Genomic DNA, 24,024 nt, shown 5'->3' on the forward strand with positions numbered 1-24,024 from the left:
CCATTGATTGTTTTTGCACTTGCAACCAATACTGGCATCGTCCCGGATATGTGCAGCGATGTCCATTCTGGCGAAATCATCGGCCGACTCACCTCCCGATTCAGTGTCGATGCCAATCGCTTGCCAGGTTGTCATCAGAGTAGAATTCCTCGTCACTGCAGATCGTGGGACTACCAGCATCAATTCTTTTATGCTCGAGGAAAGTGTCGCCCTCAAATGACTCGTCGCTGTAGCCATCATCGTCTTCCTTCTGTTTCCGACTCGAATCCTCAAAATATTTCATCCTGCGCATGGAGTGCGAGGATGTCGTCTTCTTCCGCTCAGCAGTACATGACTGCTACTAGGCTCTTCCGTCGATACATCGATGACGATCAGTTTTAGGCGACTCAGCGCAACATGGAATACAAACTCAAACAAATAAACTTACTCGCAACAAAGAAATGCATCCGGAACAGTCCAGTCGACCGAGGAGAACAACAACAGTGACTCGCGTTGCACTGCACTTCGTATTTTTTGCCGCGGAATTCAAATCGCGATTTTCTCGACTTTTTCCAAAAAAGCTGTGGTCATGATTTAGCGCGCTCCGGCTCACATTATAGTATGTGTGTTTGATTATCCGATTCCCTCGCCTATTGGCATTCTTTTAAGCATGGTCTCACTGTATTACGGTCTATGTGCGTGAATCCCTTCGTCCCAAGGGACTGCTAAATTATGTTCTCATCCTGCCGGGCTTCCTCTAGGTCAGGCTGGCGGGCACAAAGTTGTAAAACTCGGCGTAAGAATCGACATCATGCAATGTCCGAAGCGAAAATTTACACTTTGCCAACATTTCGTTCAGTTCTTTCGACAGTTGTTCCGACTGCGATACGATAAGCCAAACTGAGATACCAAAGTGTCCTGCATTAAAACCGGTCTCAACTAGAAGCCTGTCTTGAATACAAGCCTGATTTTCAAGATGCACTGCCGGCACATAACCCTGGTTTTAGTGTTTGACATATGCAGAAATACCTGGTTTGAAAAGAAGCTCGACTTGAATAAAAGCCTAGCATTGACATCGGCTCCTACAGGAACAAGTCCGGCTTTAATACGCAACATTACGGTGGAAGGGAACGAAACAAACTGATATCATATACTCACAGAAACAGTCATACGTTCTCGACAGTGTCTCATCTCGCAGGCAAATGCCCGACAAGCAGCCTTGCAGGCATTTGTCCAGAGCAGGATTGGCTGGGTTGACTGCATTGGCTGAACTACCTGTGATGCAGACTGTACACACACACATACACACACACACACACACACACACACACACACACACACACACACACACACATCACACATCACGCATCACACGAAGGCTGGGAGTTAGTCAATAGCTAGATGGCACATGCGACAATCAGCCGACTCTCTGCTGACCCGGCGGGAGTTTTCCAGGTGTCAGAGCACTTCCAACCGAACACCTTAGCTATTGTGTGGAAGAGCCTACACGGTGACACATCGCAGTCCATCACCCAACTATAATTTATTCCCGTAGCTATGCAGAAGACGTTACTTCAGTAACGTCTGGCGCTAGCCAGGGTCCACACAGCTTTAATTTGGTGTTTGTTTGTTTGTTTGTGTCACGCCTGGCTCCCGTATCTGTGCCGTACCGTACTGTACCATCAAACACAGCTGGCCACATACAGCTGGCCGCAATATTCAAATAGGGCTTTCAAACGCTAGATCATAACGTGAAGCAACTTGGAAGAATGGGTATGAATGCGAAGTGTATGGGGGAATGCATGTAGGGCGATAGTGCGGGTTCAAATCCCAGGATATGCCTGAAAAAATAGGAGAATTGAAAAATTTATAACATCCCTATGCTTTTTTTGTCGTCATCAAGGCGGTAGACGGTGTCGTATTACCCTCGATCGTACCTGTCCCGTACCTATCCCGTACCATACCATCAAAGACGGCTGGCCACAATGCATATTCAAATAGGGCTTTCAAATGCAAGATCATAACGTGAAGCAACTTGGAAGAATTAGTATTTATGCGAAGTGTATCGGGGGATGCATGCAGGGCGCACGATAGTGCGGGTTCGAATCCCAGGTTATGTCTTTAAAAAAGGAATTTTTTAAAGAATTTATAACATCCCTATGCTTTTTTTGGTCTAGGTCATCACGACAAAAAAGCATAGCGTAGGGCCCTGAGCTTCCAAGCTCTCTCGTTACCGACTCCGCAAATGCCCAGAGAAACTCGACCCCAGCAGCAGGACGGACTCAGTCTTCCAGTCGCAAGAACCAACGCTGGCAAGTCGAGGCATGCCTGCAGCACCACAGAGTGCTGAGGTGTTCAGATTCTGGTCTGCTTTTGTTTTTCACAACTCAATGATCGCTTTCCAAGCTTCTGCCCACTGCATTCCTTGCTCAATACCTGCAACAGTAGCTGATGGCATGCTTGACACTGGATCCATACTATTGATCACCGGCTGACTGTTGTTCTGTAATAGTACGGTATTTCGTGTACGTGGTCTTGGTGCATGCGTGTGTTGCTGTGGTGTGAAAAGTAGTCTTCGTCTTGAGTTCGTCCTGTCTAGTTGTGTTTCCGTAGTCGTCTTGTAATACATATAGTCTTTCTAAATGTAGTTATCGTCGTCCCATTGTATAAGTATGGAGATGGCACGGGGCTGGGAGCAAGTGAAGAAAGGCATCTACAGCAGTTCCTCAAGGGTCTGTTCTCGGACCTCTGCTCTTCATTTTTGTATGTGCAGGATACTGCCGGCGAGCTTGCTCCTCATGACGTCACCACTATTCAGTTTGCTGATGACATCTCGCCGAGGGCAAGCAGTGCACCACAGCCAGAAGCTATCTCCCAGCGCCTCACTGCCGCAGCTCAGAACACGGCCACTTGGTTGAAGAAACGTGGACTGATCCTTAACGAGACAAAGACGCAGACACTTGTCGTGCCACACCACAGATTGCGGACTTCGACATGCATGCTGCACCCTACTTCAGCACTTGTTAGCTGTCATGCTATCAACCCACACTCGTGGAGGCCAAAGCAACTTGCCTACTAGCTACTGCCCCACCTGCTAGCACCGCTCGTTCTGCTAAGCGCCTAACGCACGCTGGAGCCATCATCGTAATCTCGCGCATTTAAGGACATGTTCTTTTTTCCAAAATAAGAGCACTCTCGCCTATAAGAACATGCACTTATAAGTGAATGAAAATCACAAAACCACACGAGGTTCACCATGGTTCCATTGTACTGGCATTAACCAATATTATGCGTACTTGCACATGTACATGTCGATGCGATGTTGGTCTCTCACATTACATGTATAAGAACATGGGCTTATAATCGAACGAAAATGCACTTGTGAAAGGACAGAAAACAGCGTCTTTTCGATTATAAGACCATGGTCTTACGTGTATATGCGCGAGATTACGATAATATGTACATTACCGTCAGAAGCAAAGTGTCCCAATGGGTATATGGATTTCAAATCACACACTCTATATCGCGCTACAAACAATTAGAGGACAGAGACATGGCCAGCAATCGAGGACATCTGAGAGTTGTAATTTTTGTACTCCTCTGAGGTGTGATTTTTGGCGTGCTGGGCCAAGCACAAGGAAGCCATCTGCAAAACAACTGCAGAAAATGGTTGTTGTTTGATCCTTTGGTGAAATCTTTGTTTCTAGTCGAAGCTAGTTGCTGTTTGGAGCAGAAACGCTGAAATTGACTATTTTCTGCATGTACTCATGCATGTACTCATGTACTCAGGCATGCAGTCTCACTCGTATTTTAGCTCTTTTTCATGAATGGAGGCTGCTCTGCGCCCCTTGGTGAACATTTCCTGCGCTCGTGGAGCAGCTGAAAAGGACCACTGGTATGTCTGGTTCCTGGTTTGAAAGTGGAGAGTCTTTTGTGCCTTAAAAAAGGAGTAGAGAGCGATAAAGGTACGTCTGTGGCGTATTTTTGAGTGCTCCTCGTACATTTTTGATCGTGATAGAAATTCTCAGACCAAAATCAGCGCGATGATGGCCGTACAGTTTTCTTGTGGATTTTTTAGTTGTTTCATCTCGTATCTATGTCAGTATCGTGATGGTGAAGTGGAGAGGGTGATTTTCTTCCTGTAGGCTTCGTTCTGCCGACTTTGCTTCGTCCTCGTTGAAAAGTGATCCTGAAAAAAAGGTCGATTCGCAAAATTATGTTGATTTTCAATGTGCGTGATGACATGCGATTGCTGGCTATGAAGTGTTTTTACTCCGAGTTTCACGCACTAAGCGATCATCAGAAAACAGTAATGAGAAATCTGGATCAGTATTGGTTTATACACTCACAAAGCAAAGTGTAAATAGCTGCAGCATGGCGCAAATCTAAAAGTTGTGAATGGCGGCAGTGCAAAGCGTGAATGACTGCATCATCAGGCAAATCCAAAAGTAAAAGTGTGAATGACAGCAGTGGTGAAAGGTGACAACCACTGGAGACGGTTGTCTCTTACTTAATTAGGTGATGGCTGTGGATGGTTTAAAGTTCCGAAGGTAGTACCTATTCTCATGGCGACACTTTGACACAAGCTCACTCCTTTTGTTGAGAGAGAGGTGCTTGCGCGATTGCCAATTTTTCTGCCAGGCACAGGTTGCACCTTTTGCTTTTGTTGCTGTAGGCCGCTGCTCTGCGGTGTACCGCCCATTGAATACTGCATGCCTTCCCTTCATCCTTCATGATTCCTTCCCATCATCATTCCCATCATGATTTGCGTCATGCTGCAGCTATTTACACTTTGCTTTGTGAGTATATAAACCAATACTGATCCAGATTTCTCATTACTGTTTTCTGATGATCGCTTAGTGCGTGAAACTCGGAGTAAAAACACTTTCTCTGTCCTCTAATTGTTTGAACCAGCTCTACCACTCGGTATTGAGCACTCTCTTGGACAGCCTGGAACCTCTGTTTTATCGCGCTACATATCACATAGCAGGGGCGTCGGAAGGTATTTTAGTGTGGTACGGTCAGCCATCTGAAGTACAGTTTCCTCGTGGGGGAGGGGTGGCTGAGTCCAGATCAGTGTATTTTATTGATTCATGGGGTACCTGGGGCAAAAAGTGGTACGGTCAATACCGTAGTGACCGTACCGTGTCCTACGTCCCTGCATAGTAATTGTTATGCTGGGCTTGCCACATTCAAGGTACATGTATATAGCAGTACTCATAGGCCAGGGTCCGTATCAATTTTCGTCTGATGATCGATTAAGTTCGTGAAACTTAGAGTTCCGAAACCGCAACTGCTCGTTCTTCTGTCTGCGGATTTCAAATCTCAAGTCTTGCAGTGCACATTGACTCCCTTCACTCATCTATCAGGTCATTTTCCTTTTCGTAATAATCTGCAGACTCGACAATTTCCTGTTCTTTTCTAAATAATGCGGCTTATTCATTCGGCTTTATATCACCGGTCCTAGTTCCCATCTATTGTGCGAATTAAAACAAACCAACCGACCAACCCACATTATCAGCTACGTAGGGTTTCCATGGCTCACTGAATTGATATCTGTTTGATAAGAACTACCCTTCACTTTACTTAGAAGGAGAGGACTCAGGGTTTGCAAGCTTTCCATTTCTGTCCAACGCTTACAATCCGAAGGATGCGGTCAACCCTGCTCACGGAGTGGTGTTGATCGGATCCGGATTCGCTGAAACGAACGTGCACATTTCAAGTGGATCCGATTGATCTGGATCCAGATCCAACCAATCGAACATGCCCTTATACTCAAGTGCAGCTTATTCAGTGAAACCTGTTTAAGGCGATCACTCAGGGCACGAGAAAAAGTGGTCACCCTGGCCAGGTGGTCTTCTTATCCAGGTTCAGTGGGTCTCGTCACCATAGTCACTTGTGAGATACATGTAATTGTATCATTTTGAACGGTGTCTCACACTGCACACACCTACTGGTATGCCGCTAATCTAAAGCATGACTCGTGTGCCTGGGGGCTTCAGACCTGTCAAGTGTCGTGCATGCACAAATAATGTACATATCTCTACACGTCCTGCCCTGATGTGTAGGTCCACCATGCATGGTGCACAGTGCAATGCGTACACTGCACATGCAATAGTAGGGTGCAACGCGGTCGCGGGGAGCTGTTTTGAATGTGAATGCGTCCGTGACAAGGAAAAGTGGTCGCCATGGTTGAGTGGCTGCCATACCCGAGTGATCGCCATACCCGAGTGGTCGCCATGGTCGAGTGGTCGCCATACCCGAGTGGTCGCCATGGTCGAGTGGTCGCCATTACAGGTATTACTGTGCTCTCGAAAACAAGGTAGTTTCGATCCCAGACTTGACAAGCTCACAGAGATGCTGATACTTCGAAGTACATGTACTTCAAAGAAGTAATTTCACATTTTGAAACTTTCTCTCTTCAGCCAAAGTTTGTACTTACTTGTCACGGTCGACAGCAGCACGCCAGCAATGGCGAGCATAGTTGTTGAAGTCATTTTGCAGTCCTTTCATGCACAGACGCATGCACACGTACACACATACACACACACACACACATCCACACAATGTGTCATAACGTTACACACACACACACACACACACACACACACATACAGTTCGATGATAATGTTACACACATGTGCACACGCACATACATGTACATACATACACACACACAGAACTGAAGCACACATGCACGCAGGCATGCATGCGCATGCACGCAGGCATGCATGCACATGCACGCAGGCACACACATACATACAATCATACAACTTGGAACTCTACAGAGATTATCAACGGACGAGTCTGCGGAAGGAGGACTGATATCGGATGGGTAGACTGAACACAGATCATTTGGACGAGCGCTTTGACAGTGTCAAGGAACCTACAATATTCCGGCTTTCTTTAGCTTTTCACATTGAACTCAACCCTACCAAGGAAGAATTATTATTTGACCGGAAGCAGGAAGGAGCATTGGTAGCGGCCACCGTGAGCCATGGAGGCTGTGCGAGTGGGGTGCACCCAACTCAGGCGACAGACCGGCTCGGCTTCATTGCCAAGCCCGCGCACCGAGGTTGAAAAAGAGAAAGGGGGAAAGGAGTGAACAGCGGAGAGAAATGAAAAGAAAAGAGGAAAGGAAACTCCGAACAATTCACCGAAACGGAGACCCAGTAGCCAATAAGAAGTGCATTCAGATACTGCACCGCCGTGTCACCGAGCACCCAGTTATGCCAGGCGCTCGAAACCAATGAAAAGAATAGGCGTACAAACTAGAAAGCGAACAGTGTCTCTACAAACACTCATCACTCACCGTCCGGTTTCAGGTAGCAGGTTGTTGGCCGGCCGAGCTAGTAGACAACCGCCCAACGATAGGCGAGAGGAGAAAAAATAATGACAAGGAGAGGTTCTCTGCGCAGGATTTTAGGATGTTTCATGGGTTAGTTGGCGATGGCTGGAAGCCTAGTGGTAGGTCTACCACAACTACTTGACACGTAGACTCTACCTAACCGTTCATGCCCTTCGACCTTTGGCAATGGTGGATGATCACCTGCTGAACTGTACTTGGATGTGCACCAGCACCGGCTACATGTGCGGCTTTTTTCGTAGTCAACGGCAGGAGTGGCAGCGGAGGAACTTCGCACGGCGGGCGGGCATGCATTGTAGCAAGAGTCCATAACCCCCCAGAGTGTGCAACTCGTGATCCTTCTCAGCACAAATCAGTGCCGCAACGAAATCCAAACTTCATACGTCATGTAGTGAGTAGCTATGACGAAATGGGAAGTTTGGCCCGGACCTACTTCGCCCGTTTGCCCAATTTGGGGTCTTTCTTTACGAATCCACGGCCAGGTATTGTACGTAACACGCCTGGAAAGGCTCAAGTACACAAAGAATTATTTTAGAGTTGTCGAACAGTTTTCTCTTTTGAGTGTCTCTCCGATAAGAGAAGAACAATGGCCACTGTTGAACCTAAAGCAAAGCGCTCCCCATTGTCGCCGGAGTGCAGTGTCTCTGTGGACGATATTCGTCAGTTTTTGCTCGATCTGGGCTCCTCATTTTCTTCTCTCGATTGTCGAGTGTTGGAAATTGTTAATTCTTCCAGCACCTAGATAGAGATTTATTGAAAATCGAAATCGATCGGGTCTTCATGCCGTGTGCCAAGAGCTATTTCCATCAAATCTTGTAAATCTATATCCATGCCTATTCTTGCTATCCCGGAGTCACGAACTCTCCCAATACAAGCTTTTCAGACAACGAGCAGAGAAACTCTCTTCAAATGAAAAAATTCTGTGACTGTGAAATCAAAGCCGTTCTGCTGACACTGCATAGCCCGTGGAGCAAACGTTTTACGTGACACTTCCGTGGCTTGCTTCAAAGCAACCTTCAACTTGGAACCCCCGCCGGATGTACCAGATATGCACATGGCCCCATCCGCCCATGCTTCCCGGGGACCGGATGACGCAATGTTTGGATTTCGTTGCGCCAGACCCCAACCTGTAGTTGCACACTCTGGGGGGTTATGGACTCTTGTCTTGATTGTAGTGAATGCCCAAGGCCAACGAGCCTCTACTTGTACAGTGCTGGCAACAGAAATCCGACCCCGTTGCCGGCCCGGCGCGCCGGCAAGGGGGTCGGATTTCAGTTGCCAGCACTGTAGCTCTGGGACTGTGGAGTCGTCTGTTCTTCCGTTTGGTCTCACCTCGTCGGCACGTCAGTACTGAACTATCAGCATGGGACCAGTAAGTATTAGTTCAACCTTTCATGCATGTGTATTGTGTTATGGGGCAAAGCCATTCAGTCGATCCATAGTGCGAACTTCTCCTTCACGCACTTGTCTGGATTCTAGCGCCATCTGTATGCATGTCCCAGCAGGACTGTGCGTTTCGTTATCACCTTTAGAACTTTTGTCACTTTCCGCTTCAAGAAGGGTATAAGCAGCAGGAACTTTCCAAAGTTTGGCGTTTTCAAACTGTAAAGGGGTTAGTGCAGGCTTTGCAGTATGTGCGGACACTTGAAGCGAGTCGCGCAGATGTGAATGGCCGTCCACCCGTGCGAGGGACCTGCGTTTCGCAAGACAAAGCCTTTAATACTATTAATTTTTTTATTTGCGTTCAAGGTCAGTTAGGTTAAAGGGGCACTCCAGCTTCATTTTCGACGCCGAGTTTTCGATGCCAAGACGAAGGTAGGTAGGCCCCGGCGGATAATGCTAGCATTATATCTAGCATATTTAGCACTTTCTGGAAACTAGCATTGCACTAGCATAATCAGCAGATTTTTGCAGAAAACTAGCATATTCTTGCGAAAACTAGCATATTCTTGCAAAACTAATTATAGAACTGTGTCAGTCGCATCCGACAACACTGGTTCACTTCAAATCTTCAATGTCTGGCCCTCTAGGCTCTACTACTTGTACTCAAGTTGTAGTAGATCTATGACTCTGGCTGGGAGTTTAGGCACAAGCGTTGGGAAAAAAAACTTGTGATGGGTGTACATGAGAAGGCGGTGAGAATGGGAGCGTTTTGTTTCCACCAACTTTTGCTTATTATTCTTTGTTAGCTGATGAAGAACACACGTAATGGCTATGTCCGAGCAAGCAGCCAGAGATATTGTTGATCTAGTAAGCAGTAGCGATGATCACTTTGATTCCGAGTTTGACGATGAAGACGCCTCAGAATCAGAGTCCGAAGAGGACGAGGTCAGGACAGCGTGTGAACGTCTTCCCGAACCAGCCAGAGCAGCGATTTCCCGAAAACGATCTTTCCAGAGAAGTGGGAAGGAGTCCGTCGCTAAACGTGGGCGAATTGCCGGTGGAAGTTCCACATTGACACCTCGTGTCAGCGTCCACCATCGCGTGCAGGGGAAAATATTTGACCGTGTCCAGTGGGAAGATTTACTGCAGTGCTTGCAGCCAGACAGTTCGACAGAAGAACAGCATTGTGAAATCACACATTTCGAGCCAAACGCACAAGACGGCCAAAGAGCGAAAGTCACGAGGCCAGCGACACCAGCAAGCGCTAACAGCTTCGTGGGAGAAGTACACTACAGACCAGGGACTACTCCCTGCTACAGACCATAAGAAGGAGCTGGCAGGAACAGGGCAACCTGGTGCTGTAGCCAATGATGTCCTCATTCGAAGAGCCAATGTTGTAGAGTCTTTCCTCAAAGCTGCAGGTGTGAAGTAAGCAGCTAGTACTAGTAACTGAATACATGTACATGCGGTACTCTGTGTGTTGCTATGTGTATCTACTTCGAAGTAGTTTCAACACTCGAGTGCAGGTTGGAAAACCAAAACATTTTAATCAGCCTGCCGTATTATTCCATCATGGCTGGCACAATGTTTCTGAATTCGTGTTCCATAGTACTCCGCCAAACTCAACCACTAAATAGCACAGTTGAAGTTAGTTTGAATATTCAAATTATGACACCAAAGACAGAAGTGTGCCTCAATTGTACATGCTGCAGCTTGCACCCTGTCAAGATGTCCACTGTACATGTATCAGAATACCCATAACTGAGACGTGTTAATGCACTCCCAGCGGCCGTACATGTTATTGTATCAAAAGTGGCTTGCTATGTTGTTGCCATGTGGTGATCATGAAGTATTATGTATTCTACCTGCACTATGCTAGCCTATAACGTTAGTGTTGCATGGAGAACAATGTGTACCAGGTAAACAGCGAACCAAGTTTTTAAATTAATATTATAACTTACGGGATGTAGCAAGCCACTTTTGATACTATAACAACAAAAAAGATCCCATTTTTTGCCACAATATGCTAGTTTTCGCAAGAATATGCTAGTTTTCTGCAAAACCTGCTGATTATGCTAGTGCAATGCTAGTTTCCAGAAAGGGCTACAATATGCTAGATATAATGCTAGCATTATCCGCCGGGGCCTACCACACACACACCGAACCCGCAACCTCTCGATTGGAAATCGACTGCACATACCACTGCACCATATGGGATACACACACGCACACAATGTTACACATGCACCTTTGCCCATTCGTGTTCACAGTCAGATGTTACACATGCACCTTTGCCCATTCGTTTTCACAGTCAGATGAACTGACAGCAGTCTGTTATTAGAAATTCGAGCTTTGGCAGATAATGGGCTGTGGCTATTTGAGAATACCAATCAGAAACTAGAATGACAAATGGCCATCTCAGAGGGGAGAGAACGACTGTCAGGAATTCACAGTAACCCATGCGCTGTGAGGTATACAAACTGTCACTAGTGTTCAATGAGGATATAACTTATAAGTGACCGGATAGAACTCTGCTCAAGTGGAGTTAGACAATGCAGCAATACAACATACAAGATAATAAGAATGGTGAACTGTGCGAATACGAAGCTGAAGAAAGACACAGAAAAGGGAGATTTGATTGGAGCAGCGAGTTTTTGAAATAGCTATCGGTCACTAGCAGCCTCAGTGAGAAGGGTCACAAGAGCTTACATGTAAAGTTGGTGTGTGAGAGAGAGAGAGACAGACAGACAGACAGACAGACAAACAGAGACAGAAAGATAGAGAGAGAGAGAAAGAGAGAAGTAATCTGCCAATGCCGGAGTTTTCCTGATTTTCATTCTTGATAAGCCACCCATTATTCATGCTTTCATATGAGCATTGTTGCTGCCAAGCGTTATGCGTCGCCCCGGTTCAAGTTACAACAGCTTGAACTTATCATCCCTAACCACCGGTCCTACAGATCAAACAAAGGAGAACCAGAAAACTCGCATTAGAGTAAAGCTGGTGTGCGCGTGTGTTTGTGTGCGTGTGTGTGTGCGTGTGTATGTGTATGTGCATCTGTGCATCTGTGTGTGTGTGTGTGTGTGTGTGTGTGTGTGTGTACTTGCGTGCGTGCGTGCGTATGTGCATGCATGTGTACATTACTGTGAAGCAGAAATGTGGTTCTTGACTCACCCAGCTACGAGAATCGGTAATCACCTTATGACTTCTATTGGTTTGGAGAGACTACTATTAAAGGTAGGTATCCATTTACCTCTGGAGAGTCCATCAATAGATGCAGGCGCGTGCGCCGTATGGGTTCCTGGGTGCCCGGAACCCCCGTTTTTTCGCTCAAAATGCAGGATTTTGCTTCATTTTTTGAAAATTTTCCAGGGGGAGGCCCCCTGGACCCCCCCCCCCCTTGAAGGGCACCAGCGCACATGCCTGAGATACAATCATCTTATTCTTGTTGCAACTACAGTAAAATCTGTCAAGGTGACCACTCTGATACGATGACCACCTGTCCTAGAAGACCACTGCAACCAGGACCAAGGGATGCTATTTCCAGTCAAATGACCCTGGATCAGGAGACCACATTTTGAAGGTCCTTTGAGCGGTCGTCTTAGACAGGCTTCACTGCAGCTCTGCCTTTCGGCATTGAGCACTCTATTGGACAGCCTGGAACCTCTCTGTTTTACAATAAAAAACAAAAATGCTTGAAACATATATATCCATGGCGATTGCAATACTCACGCTCGCAGACGACGTAGTGGCGCTCGTCGGGTGACGCGCGTCTGCTCAGCAGCTCCCCGCTCTGATCGTACAGTTCGCACTGCTGTCCCCCGGCGGCGGCAGCCCCGGCCTGCGTTGTGTTGCAGCCACTCTTCCACACCAGTCCCTGGCCCGGCAGCACGGCGGGCGTGCGCTGAAAGAAATCCGCCAGCTCGCCGGTCAGGCCCCCCTGGAAGACCTGTCCACCGTGCCATTTGTACGGATAAAAGTCACCGGTGTAATTGTTCTCCATGACCTGAGAGCCCTTGCAGAGCTGTTCTGCTTGCGCATACGTGCGTGGTTCATGGCCGGAGAGCGGAATGTAGTACTCGACTTCCCGTGTGCACGAAATGAAGGATGGTGCCTGCGGCTGTTTCACTGCAGCGGCGGAGTAGAGCATATACGTGTACACACATACACACACACACACACACACACACACACACACACACACACACACACACACACACACAGGCATACACACAGGCGTACACAAATACGCACACACGTGCGTGCATGACACGCACATGCACATGTGCACACGGACACACATACACACACATACACACACACACACGCACACAAAACACATCCTTCACCTTTGACACCCACCATCAAAAGCCAGTATAGTGATGCAGTGCATACTACTGGGGAAGTTCATGTACTCACACTATCGGGCAGCAGGAAAAATATCGGCAGTTCAAGCCTGCAAAGTCTGATGCTATACGGTAAAACCTGACAAGGCGACCACTCGGATAAGGCGACCACCTGCCCTAGAAGACCACTGCAACCAGGACCAAGAGATGCTATTTCCAGTCAAACGACCCTGGATAAGGAGACCACCTGGTAACTGAGACCATTGCGGGAGGTCCCTTGAGTGGTCGTCTTAGACAGTTTTCACCATAATCAAATGTTCCAGCAAGCCATTTCCATGAAACTTGTACTATATGGACGGCGTTTTAATCAGGGAGTCGTAAAATACCGGTATTTTACGACTCGCTGGTTTTAATAGTTCTACGAACGTGAAGATGGTCTGGCTCTCACTCTCCGTGAGTCTTTTCATTCGAAAGCTTTCCAGCTGTGCCGGATAGTGAACACTGTTGAAGACAGTAGTCTTCGCGTTGTTACTGCGGATGATGAAAAGTCACCGAGTCTCGCGAAACCTGTTCAAGTTTTTAAAAGTCTTTTTCAAACTTGGAAAAAGGCTTTTGAGCCGACAAGCTCGTTCCTATCACTCCCCGAAACACTGAACACCGCTTTCATATCGATTTCAGCAACATTTCGGCATTTCAGCAGCATTTCGGCATTTCAGCAGCATTTGACCGGATGATGGCGAAATGCCAAAGCGTTACTGACATCGATATGAAAACATTGGGCAGCGTTATACAGAGTTTGCTTACTTTATTTGAATTCGCAAATCCAAACGAGCACAAATGCTCAGTGACAAGGCAGAGCGACGGGAACGCGCTTGCCAGCTCAAATGCCTTTCTTCTAAATATAGAAACAGCAAGAAGCCAAAACCCATACTTATATATTTAGACTTCTACGGCATAACATTTTTCGACGCGATAATTATATTTTCCTCGCCGGCCAGCTGAACTTTTATAAGCCGTTATCGCCTCAGCCCCAGTCTCTCCGGTATGAATCGCTAGTGATTGGAAGTCTTGGTCTTCCTGCCTAATCCGCAGTGATGTCTCAAACACGAAACTCTGAGTGACGGCAATGAAGAACTCTTGGTTGCACCCTTGCGGTGTGAGAACACTGCAAGGTGAGAAACTTTCGCTAGAGATTATAAATTTCGCTATTTTCGTGACCATCATGCAGTCACTAGCGGATATAAATCGCCGCGAACTGCTCTATACATTGATTGTAGACAGCACAAGATCCAACTGAATAGATGAAATCGTGAAAGTTTCTCATCGGGGGAACAGTGCAATTCTTGAAAACACAAAAGTTGCGCCCCGTAAAAATTTATCGATTTTATACAGTAGTATTTCTGGCTCTGTCCACTGGACATAAAGCGTTAACCACTGTCAATGCTATACGCTGTCTGAGGATGTTAGACACCAGCACAGACAAACACACGTACACATATGTACACACAAACACACAGACACACACAGGCACACACACACACACAGGCACACACACACACAGGCACACACACACACGCACACACACACACACAGGCACACACACACACAGGCACACACACACACACACACACACACACATACAGGCACACACACACATACACACACAGGCACACACACACACACGCACACACACACACACGCACTTACCCGTGTACATAACCGGCAGCTGTGCGCCGCAGCCTCCATTGCGTATAGCGGACGACCAATAGACGTACAGGGAATTCTCTAGAAACTGATAGACCCTGAATGCATTAACAAACATTTTTCCTATTCTAGGTCCAGGGCCAGGACCAGGCTCTGTGTGAGCACAATTCCCAATGACATTCAGGACGTCGGTAGTTGAAACATAACGCTTGATGGCCCGAAGTCGAGTTAAAATTATACCAAACAGTTGCCTGTAGTATTCAGGCCGTGGTAAACTGGGGGATGGTTTGAGTTCAGTGTACTTGGTCTGGTACATTGAGTATCCATGGGTGTTACCGCCAACGGCTGTGGTGAATGTCTTGGTGGCGTTCGCAGACATTTTCGTGGAGGAAATTGCGAAATATTCGCTGCTACGGTAGCTCTTGCCGTCGCTGACGTTGCGGACGGACTTGTACTGAATGACATCTGGAGAACAACGCAGAGGGACAAACCCGCGGGTGAGTGTATATGGTGCATATTGCCATGCATAGGCGTGCAGGCATGCACACCTTGACCTTTGACGCCCATCGCCGGAGGCGATGATAGCAATGCTACGGCAGAAGCCATAGCAACTTGTGCTGGGATTGCACCATTCAACAGCTTGCAAGGCTGAAGAATTGACCGTCACTATTCAGCCTGGTCTACACCATACAGCTATGCACACACACACACACACACATACACACACACACATGGTGCATACACAACAACATACATACATACACACACACACACAAACACACACACACACATACATGGGAAGAGTACTGAATTTTATCTACAATTGAAAGCGAGAGACGCGCGAAAGTTAAGGTGACAGTTTTTGGGTGACTGGGCTGCAGTGTAAATTGTGCTGCTTTTAAAGATAACCACGCATTTCCACAACACTACAGGCGCATACGCCGTTGCAGGTGGTCCGGTATGAGAGGGTCCGGGGGGTTTCCACTGTGAAAAATTTGAAAATAGGGTGGAGAATCCTGCATACTGGGCACTTTCGGCATTGTGTTTAATAAAAAAAAGAAAGTGGTCCTGCGAAAGCCGGACCGGCTGCTACGCCTAGGGTTCAGCGGATAATGCTCCGAAAATGTTCATATAATGCTAACCATAATGCTCCAAAAACTGCCGTATAATGCAGATTATAATGCTTCAGCAAGGGATATAATGCTCTTGGTTTAGGACAAAAATGGAAGAAAGTCTGCACATTGTCAAACTTCCAGGAAATTATGCATATCGTCGATCTGCATCTGAAATTGCCACCTTATCTCTCACGAGCTCCACCACTTCTTAGCACCATAAGACATGATCACTTCTCCATTGATTGCTCTCCATTCCAACTTTGATGCAGAGTTGTGGCAGAATAGTCGGCGTATCAAATCCCTCCCCTAATTATCCATGTAGTGAGAGATGAAACCACTATTGCAGGTAGTCATTCATTGTTGGGATGCAGTTAATCTTAGCAAATAGTATTCCTGCCTGCAGACAAGCTGTCACTGCATCCACTCTGTGAATAATGTCTTCATCTGAAACACCAGACGTGAGGCCAGCTCCTGAGATTCGATCTCAGATGGAGAGCCCTCCCATTTGCGGAAATCCTGAAAACACGTGGTCAGAAGATATTTCGCAACTCTACATCCTTTGCTTGTGCTCTCATCTTCTCCTTGAGATGGTGTGTAGACGTATGGCTTTCCACAATACTCTTCCTTTCTGATAGCATTTGACTGTAGGCCTGGCATTACTACCGTCCACAACTAACTGTACGCGCTTCATCAGGAAAGTAAGACAGGCGCTGCTGAGCAATCGACTTGGTACTGAGTCCATGAGAAATTCTAGTTCTTTTCGAGCCTCCTGAGCTGAACTCGGTAAAGGCAGTTCGTTTGGAACGAGCTCTTTCTGTTTATAGCCGCTCTTTCAAATTTAGCAATGCATCAGTGTCTACTTCAGTGTCGCTAGAGATGCTATCGCCAGAGCCTGTGGCACAACTAGAAAACCCTTCTTCGTCTGTTTGATATGCACTTCGCGTATGTCTTCTCCATAGCTCTCCATTATTCTAAAAGTAAAAGAAACCTCGTAAATAATTTCCCCGGATTTTTTGTCACTTGCACTGCCTCGGCCTCGGTTGGGCATGCTTCACAAATGGCTTGTATACATTTACCTGACCACATCGCTACAATCATAACGTTTTTTATGTAGCAATAGTTATGTAGCGTTAGTGCTAAAGGTGTTACGTGTCTACACAATCACAAAATCATGCGCCCGTACAATGCATAGTGCTCAAATGCCCGGAATGGGCGGAGCGTAGTACGCAAAAGGTACCCAAAAGGAGTAATATAGGGCTGTTTCGTTGTTACTCAGAGTTTCATGGCAAAAACCAATCATCAGACAACATCTCATGATCATGATTGTAGCCGATTGTTGCCAAAAACCTGGGATTTCCCGATATTATCCACTAAGAAAATCGTTGTGCCGCTCAAGCCTCACATAATGCTCGTTTTGTTCCTTTCTAATGCTCCATAATGCTCTGATGCTCGGATAGTCGTATAATGCTGAATATATTGCCGGCATTATCCGCTGGACCGTAGCTACGCCCCTGCGTGACTATTCCAGAAACCCCTGGGAGAGCGCTGTGAGTACCGGGGGCGTCGGAAGGTATTTTAGTGTGGTACGGTCAGCCATCTGAAGTACAATTTACTCGTGGGGGAGGGGTGGCTGAGGCGAAAATTTTGGAAATTTAGAGCCCAAACCAGTGCATTTTATTGAATCACAAGGTACTTGGGCTGATTGGGGCAAATAGTGGTACGGTCAATGCCGTAGTGACCGTACCGTGTGCAACGCCCCTGGAGTATGTGTGGTTATAAAGCCTAGTTCACATTCGACGGGGCGCGACGGGACGCGACGTAAGGATCGACGGGAAGCGACGGGACAGTCTGACGGCGTCCAATGTGAACACCAGGAACGGGAACGCAACCGTACCGCCGTACAGATCGGGAAGCGACGGGAAGAGTTGGATCGATTAAACTTTTCATACCGTAGACGGGGACGCAAGCGTACAAAACAGCTGCATTTTGAGTGTGAACAGGAGACGGCGTCGTGCGCCGACTGCTCCCGATTCGTACTTGGAAATTTTTAGCATTTCGAACACCGCGCTTCCTATAACTCGCAGAATGGCTAACACGACTTGAGTTGAATTTTAGCAAGATAAGGTCTGATGTCACATATGGTATTTAGGGATAGCTCAAGAGCGTGACAGACAAACTGTTATATCACTTCCTGGAGCTATTATTTGAATAGCACACCTTTCGAAGCTACATTTTTGGTCTTCATGAAAACCTGGTATTGTGAACTTGATTCCGTTTCATTGAAGGAGAAATAATTGAAAAGAAGTCCCGAAAAATAAGAAATTAGGTCCAAAAGTCACCCCGTCACTGACCGTGCCTTATGACTGTTGCCGTTCGCTGTTGAACGACACAACGACTGCAGCATGTCGTGTCGTACGAATCGTACACGATTTTACAGCTCACCCCAGCCTTCCCGACAGGCCCTTACGTCCCGTACCGTCAGCATTCCGTCGAATGTGAACTAGGCTTAACAGACGGCTACAGTGAAGTCTGCGCATATTGAGAAACGTTTTATAGAACGAGGTCCTGGTTACAGTCAGACCTCGCTTATCCGGTCCTCTTTTATCCGGATCCCTCACCATGCAGAAGAAAATTGATGGTTACCGATTTACGGCATATAGCAAGCATACATGAGCCAGAGCACGCTAAAATATTACCACAGACCAAAAATTCGACTTCAGTTTTTTGTTAAAAAATGATCAAACACACCTAATGTTCACTGTCTGAAAGTTTTGGATTGATCTGACATGTCTAAGTGTTGCTACAATGTTATTATATGCAGCACTGTTGAAATGGTGAACTTCTATGTACAGCAATGGGATTGTCATTTTGCACACAGTTGATATATCCCTTGGTTCATCCTTTCCTGGTCAGTTCCTCTGTCCAGGGTCTTATAGCATGAGCTGACGATGACAGGTACTCGGCCACATCCAAAATTTATATAGGCAGCTGAGCTGGGTGTCCGAAATACCTCCTGGTTGGAGCACCACTGGAGAACCGCCAGCGAAAACACGGTCAACATCTGTAGATGGCCGAAGAAGTTGGCACTCAACGTTAACTCCATCACACTCCACCTGTACTTTCAAATATACAGTATACACTGCTGCACACAGTCTTCCTCAACATACTCGACGTCGCACTCATATTCCCCCCACCAAAGTCCATCATCTGCGCACGGTTTTCTCCGCTCGCCAGAGAGTACTGCTTTTGCGATCGCTGCCCACTGCTCGTGCCAGCGATGTTCCGCATATGTGTACTCAAATTATTGACTTGAGCAAGTTGAGGGAGCAGCAGAGTCCATTGATTGTTTTTGCACTTGCAACCAATACTGGCATCGTCCTGGATGTGTGCAGCGATGTCCATTCTGGCGAAATCATCGGCCGACTCACCTCCCAATTCAGTGTCGATGCCAATCGCTTGCCAGGTTGTCATCAGAGTAGAATTCCTCGTCACTGCAGATCGTGGGACTACCAGCATCAATTCTTTTACGCTCGAGGAAAGTGTCGCCCTCAAATGACTCGTCGCTGTAGCCATCATCGTCTTCCTTCTGTTTCCGACCCGAATCCTCAAAATATTTCATCCTGCGCATGGAGTGCGAAGATGTCGTCTTCTTCCGCTCAGCAGTACATGACTACTACTAGGCTCTTCCGTCGATACATCGATGACGGTCCGTTTTAGGCGACTCAGCGCAACATGGAATACAAACTCAAACAAATAAACTTACTTGCAACAAAGAAATGCATCCGGAACAGTCCAGTCGACCGAGGAGAACAACAACGGCGACTCGCGTTGCACTGCACTTCGTATTTTTTGCCGCGGAATTCAAATCGCGATTTTCTCGACTTTTTCCAAAAAAGCTGTGGTCATGATTTAGCGCACTCCGGCTCACATTATAGTATGTGTGTTTGATTATCCGGTTCCCTCGCCTATTGGCATTCTTTTAAGCAATGTCTCACTGTATTAAGGTCTATGTGCGTGAATCCCTTCGTCCCAAGGGACTGCTAAATTATGTTCTCATCCTGCCGGGCTTCCTCTAGGTCAGGCTGGCGGGCACAAAGTTGTAAAACTCGGCGTAAGAATCGACATCATGCAATGTCCGAAACGAAAATTTACACTTTGCCAGCATTTCGTTCAGTTCTTCCGACAGTTGTTCCGACTGCGATACGATAAGCCAAACTGAGATACCAAAGTGTCCTGCATTAAAACCGGTCTCAACTAGAAGCCTGTCTTGAATACAAGCCTGATTTTCAAGATGCACTGCCGGCACATAACCCTGGTTTTAGTGTTTGACATATGCAGAAATACCTGGTTTGAAAAGAAGCTCAACTTGAATAAAAGCCTAGCATTGACATCGGCTCCTACAGGAACAAGTCCGGCTTTAATACGCGACATTACGGTGGAAGGGAACGAAACAAACTGATATCATATACTCACAGAAACAGTCATACGTTCTCGACAGTGTCTCATCTCGCAGGCAAATGCCCGACAAGCAGCCTTGCAGGCATTTGTCCAGAGCAGGATTGGCTGGGTTGACTGCATTGGCTGAACTACCTGTGATGCAGACTGTACACACACACATACACACACACATACATACACACATACACACACACACACACATCACACATCACGCATCACGCATCACACGAAGGCTGGGAGTTAGTCAATAGCTAGATGGCACATGCGACAATCAGCCGACTCTCTGCTGACCCGGCGGGAGTTTTCCAGGTGTCAGAGCACTTCCAACCGAACACCTTAGCTATTGTGTGGAAGAGCCTACACGGTGACACATCGCAGTCCATCACCCAACTATAATTTATTCCCGTAGCTATGCAGAAGACGTTACTTCAGTAACGTCTGGCGCTAGCCAGGGTCCACACAGCTTTAATTTGGTGTTTGTTTGTTTGTTTGTGTCACGCCTGGCTCCCGTATCTGTCCCGCACCGTACTGTACCATCAAACACAGCTGGCCACATACAGCTGGCCGCAATATTCAAATAGGGCTTTCAAACGCTAGATCATAACGTGAAGCAACTTGGAAGAATGGGTATGAATGCGAAGTGTATGGGGGAATGCATGTAGGGCGATAGTGCGGGTTCAAATCCCAGGATATGCCTGAAAAAATAGGAGAATTGAAAAATTTATAACATCCCTATGCTTTTTTTGTCGTCATCAAGGCGGTAGACGGTGTCGTATTACCCTCGATCGTACCTGTCCCGTACCTATCCCGTACCATACCATCAAAGACGGCTGGCCACAATGCATATTCAAATAGGGCTTTCAAATGCAAGATCATAACGTGAAGCAACTTGGAAGAATTAGTATTTATGCGAAGTGTATCGGGGGATGCATGCAGGGCGCACGATAGTGCGGGTTCGAATCCCAGGTTATGTCTCTTAAAAAAGGAATTTTTTAAAGAATTTATAACATCCCTATGCTTTTTTTGGTCTAGGTCATCACGACAAAAAAGCATAGCGTAGGGCCCTGAGCTTCCAAGCTCTCGTTACCGACTCCGCAAATGCCCAGAGAAACTCGACCCCAGCAGCAGGACGGACTCAGTCTTCCAGTCGCAAGAACCAACGCTGGCAAGTCGAGGCATGCCTGCAGCACCACAGGGTGCTGAGGTGTTCAGATTCTAGTCTGCTTTTGTTTTTCACAACTCAATGATCGCTTTCCAAGCTTCTGCCCACTGCATTCCTTGCTCAATACCTGCAACAGTAGCTGATGGCATGCTTGACACTGGATCCATACTATTGATCACCGGCTGACTGCTGTTCTGTAATAGTACGGTATTTTGTGTATGTGGTTTTGGTGCATGTGCGTGTTGCTGTGGTTTGAAAAGCAGTCTTCGTCTTGAGTTCGTCCTGTCTAGTTGTGTTTCCGTAGTCGTCTTGTAATAAATATAGTCTTTCTAAATGTAGTTATGGTCGTCCCATGGTATAAGTATGGAGATGGCACGGGGCTGGGAGCAAGTGGAGAAAGGCATCTACAGCAGTTCCTCAAGGGTCTGTTCTCGGACCTCTGCTCTTCATTTTTGTATGTGCAGGATACTGCCGGCGATGCGTGACAAGGAAAAGTGGTCGCCATGGTCGAGTGGTTGCCATACCCGAGTGGTCGCCATGGTCGAGTGGTCGCCATACCTGAGTGGTCGCCATACCCGAGTGGTCGCCATGGTCGAGTGGTCGCCATACCCGAGTGGTCGCCATGGTCGAGTGGTCGCCATTACAGGTATTACTGTGCTCTCGAAAACAAGGTAGTTTCGATCCCAGACTTGACAAGCTCACAGAGATGCTGATACTTTGAAGTACATGTACTTCAAAGAAGTAATTTCACATTTTGAAACTTTCTCTCTTCAGCCAAAGGTTGTACTTACTAGTCACGGTCGACAGCAGCACGCCAGCAATGGCGAGCATAGTTGTTGAAGTCATTTTCAGTCCTTTCATGCACAAACGCATGCACACACACACACACACACACACACACACACACACACACACACACACACACACACACACACACACACGCACGCACACAGTCATAATGTTACACACATGTGCACGCGCACATACATGTACATGTACATACATTCACACACAGAACTGAAGCACACATGCACGCAGGCATGCACACACATGCACGCAGGCATGCACACACATACATACAACTAAGTTGTATGACAGTAACTTGGAACTCTACGGAGATTGACAACGGACGAGTCTGCGAAAGGAGGACCGATATCAGATGGGCAGAAAGAACACAGATCATTTGGACGAGCGCTTTGACAGTGTCAAGGAACCTACAACATAATTCCTTCTTTTAGCTTTTTACATTGAACCGTCAACCCTACCAAGGAAGAATTTGACCGGAAGCAGGAAGGAGCATTGACATAAAACGGTAGCGGTCACCGTGAGCCATGGAGGCTGTGCGAGTGGGGTGCACCCAGCTCAGCCGACAGACCGGCTCGGCTTCATTGCCAAGCCCGCGCACCGAGGTTGAAAAAGAGAAAGGGGGAAAGGAGTGAACAGCGGAGAGAAATGAAAAGAAAAGAGGAAAGGAAACTCCGAACAATTCACCGAAACGGAGACCCAGTAGCCAATAAGAAGTGCATTCAGATACTGCACCGCCGTGTCACCGAGCACCCAGTTATGCCAGGCGCTCGAAACCAATGAAAAGAATAGGCGTACAAACTAGAAAGCGAACAGTGTCTCTCCAAACACTCATCACTCACCGTCCGGTCACAGGTAGCAGGTTGTTGGCCGGCCGAGCTCAGTAGTAGACAACCGCCCAACGATAGGCGAAAGGTGTCAAAAGCTACCCGTGCAACACTCAAGCTACTTTTGATTAGGAGAGAAAATTTCCTTCCATTCGTCCAGATAATAAATTACAACAGCCCCCAAAACTTCAGCGTGCCAGCCTTCCTATCTCGCTGTACACAATCAGCGGGCGCGAAGAAACTGCTCAGTTGCACCAACAGTGCGGTGGAATGGGGTGGGGGGGGGAGGGGGGAGGAGAGGAGATTGAGCGCGAGCAGGTGCCGCCAAAAATACACCAGGGCCAACGTACACAAAGCGGGAGGTCAGGGGAAAATATGTAAAGAATATCTCATGAGTACGAGGGTGATACCGTACAAAGCAAGTCCATCAGTCTGGGTCAGCGTATGCTAAGCGGGAAGTCAGTGCGTGCACAGCAGGGGGCAAAATAGCGTACAACTCTAAGCAAAAAGGAGCAACTGCCGACCAGCCAAAAGGATGTATCGGCTGATACGCACATGAACACAGTACTTCGTGAGTTCACGACAAAAGGAGAAAAAATAATGACAAGGAGAGGTTCTCTGCGCAGGATTTTAGGATGTTTCATGGGTTTACAAGTAGTTGGCGATGGCTGGTAGGTCTACCACAACTACTTGACACGTAGACTCTACCTAACCGTTCATGCCCTTCGACCTTTGGCAATGGTGGATGATCACCTGCTGAACTGTACTTGGATGTGCACCAGCACCGGCTACATCATACATGTGCGGCTTTTTTTTGTAGTCAACGGCAGGAGTGGCAGCGGAGGAACCTCGCACGGCGGGCGGGCATGCATTGTAGTGA

General features: G+C 47.2%; 2 protein-coding genes across 2 annotated transcripts in view; both read right to left on the bottom strand.

The window, feature by feature from the left end:
- LOC135828524 (uncharacterized) overlaps positions 1 to 7,443 on the bottom strand; it is a 17,942-nt gene extending 10,499 nt beyond the window's left edge. The window contains exons 1-3 of the mRNA XM_065340966.1: positions 7,292 to 7,443; positions 6,422 to 6,485; positions 1,138 to 1,266 (exon numbers count right to left, since the gene is read on the bottom strand). Coding sequence (XP_065197038.1) covers positions 1,138 to 1,266; positions 6,422 to 6,476 — 184 coding nt within the window. The 5' untranslated portion in view covers positions 6,477 to 6,485; positions 7,292 to 7,443. The remainder of the gene's footprint in view (positions 1 to 1,137; positions 1,267 to 6,421; positions 6,486 to 7,291) is intronic.
- Positions 7,444 to 11,039: 3,596 nt separating this feature from the next.
- Positions 11,040 to 23,342, bottom strand: LOC135828477 (uncharacterized). Its single transcript, XM_065340924.1, has 6 exons — positions 23,160 to 23,342; positions 22,305 to 22,367; positions 20,367 to 20,495; positions 14,782 to 15,243; positions 12,461 to 12,856; positions 11,040 to 11,681 (listed from the first exon to the last, which is right to left on the bottom strand). Exons 2-6 carry the CDS (start codon positions 22,357 to 22,359, stop codon positions 11,644 to 11,646), a joined length of 1,080 nt encoding a protein of 359 aa, XP_065196996.1. The 5' UTR covers positions 22,360 to 22,367; positions 23,160 to 23,342; the 3' UTR covers positions 11,040 to 11,643.
- Between the last annotated feature and the right edge of the window lie 682 nt (positions 23,343 to 24,024).

The sequence above is a fragment of the Sycon ciliatum genome, chromosome 12 (assembly GCF_964019385.1).
Source record: "Sycon ciliatum chromosome 12, ocSycCili1.1, whole genome shotgun sequence".
In the NCBI taxonomy this organism is placed as follows: Eukaryota; Metazoa; Porifera; class Calcarea; order Leucosolenida; family Sycettidae; genus Sycon; species Sycon ciliatum.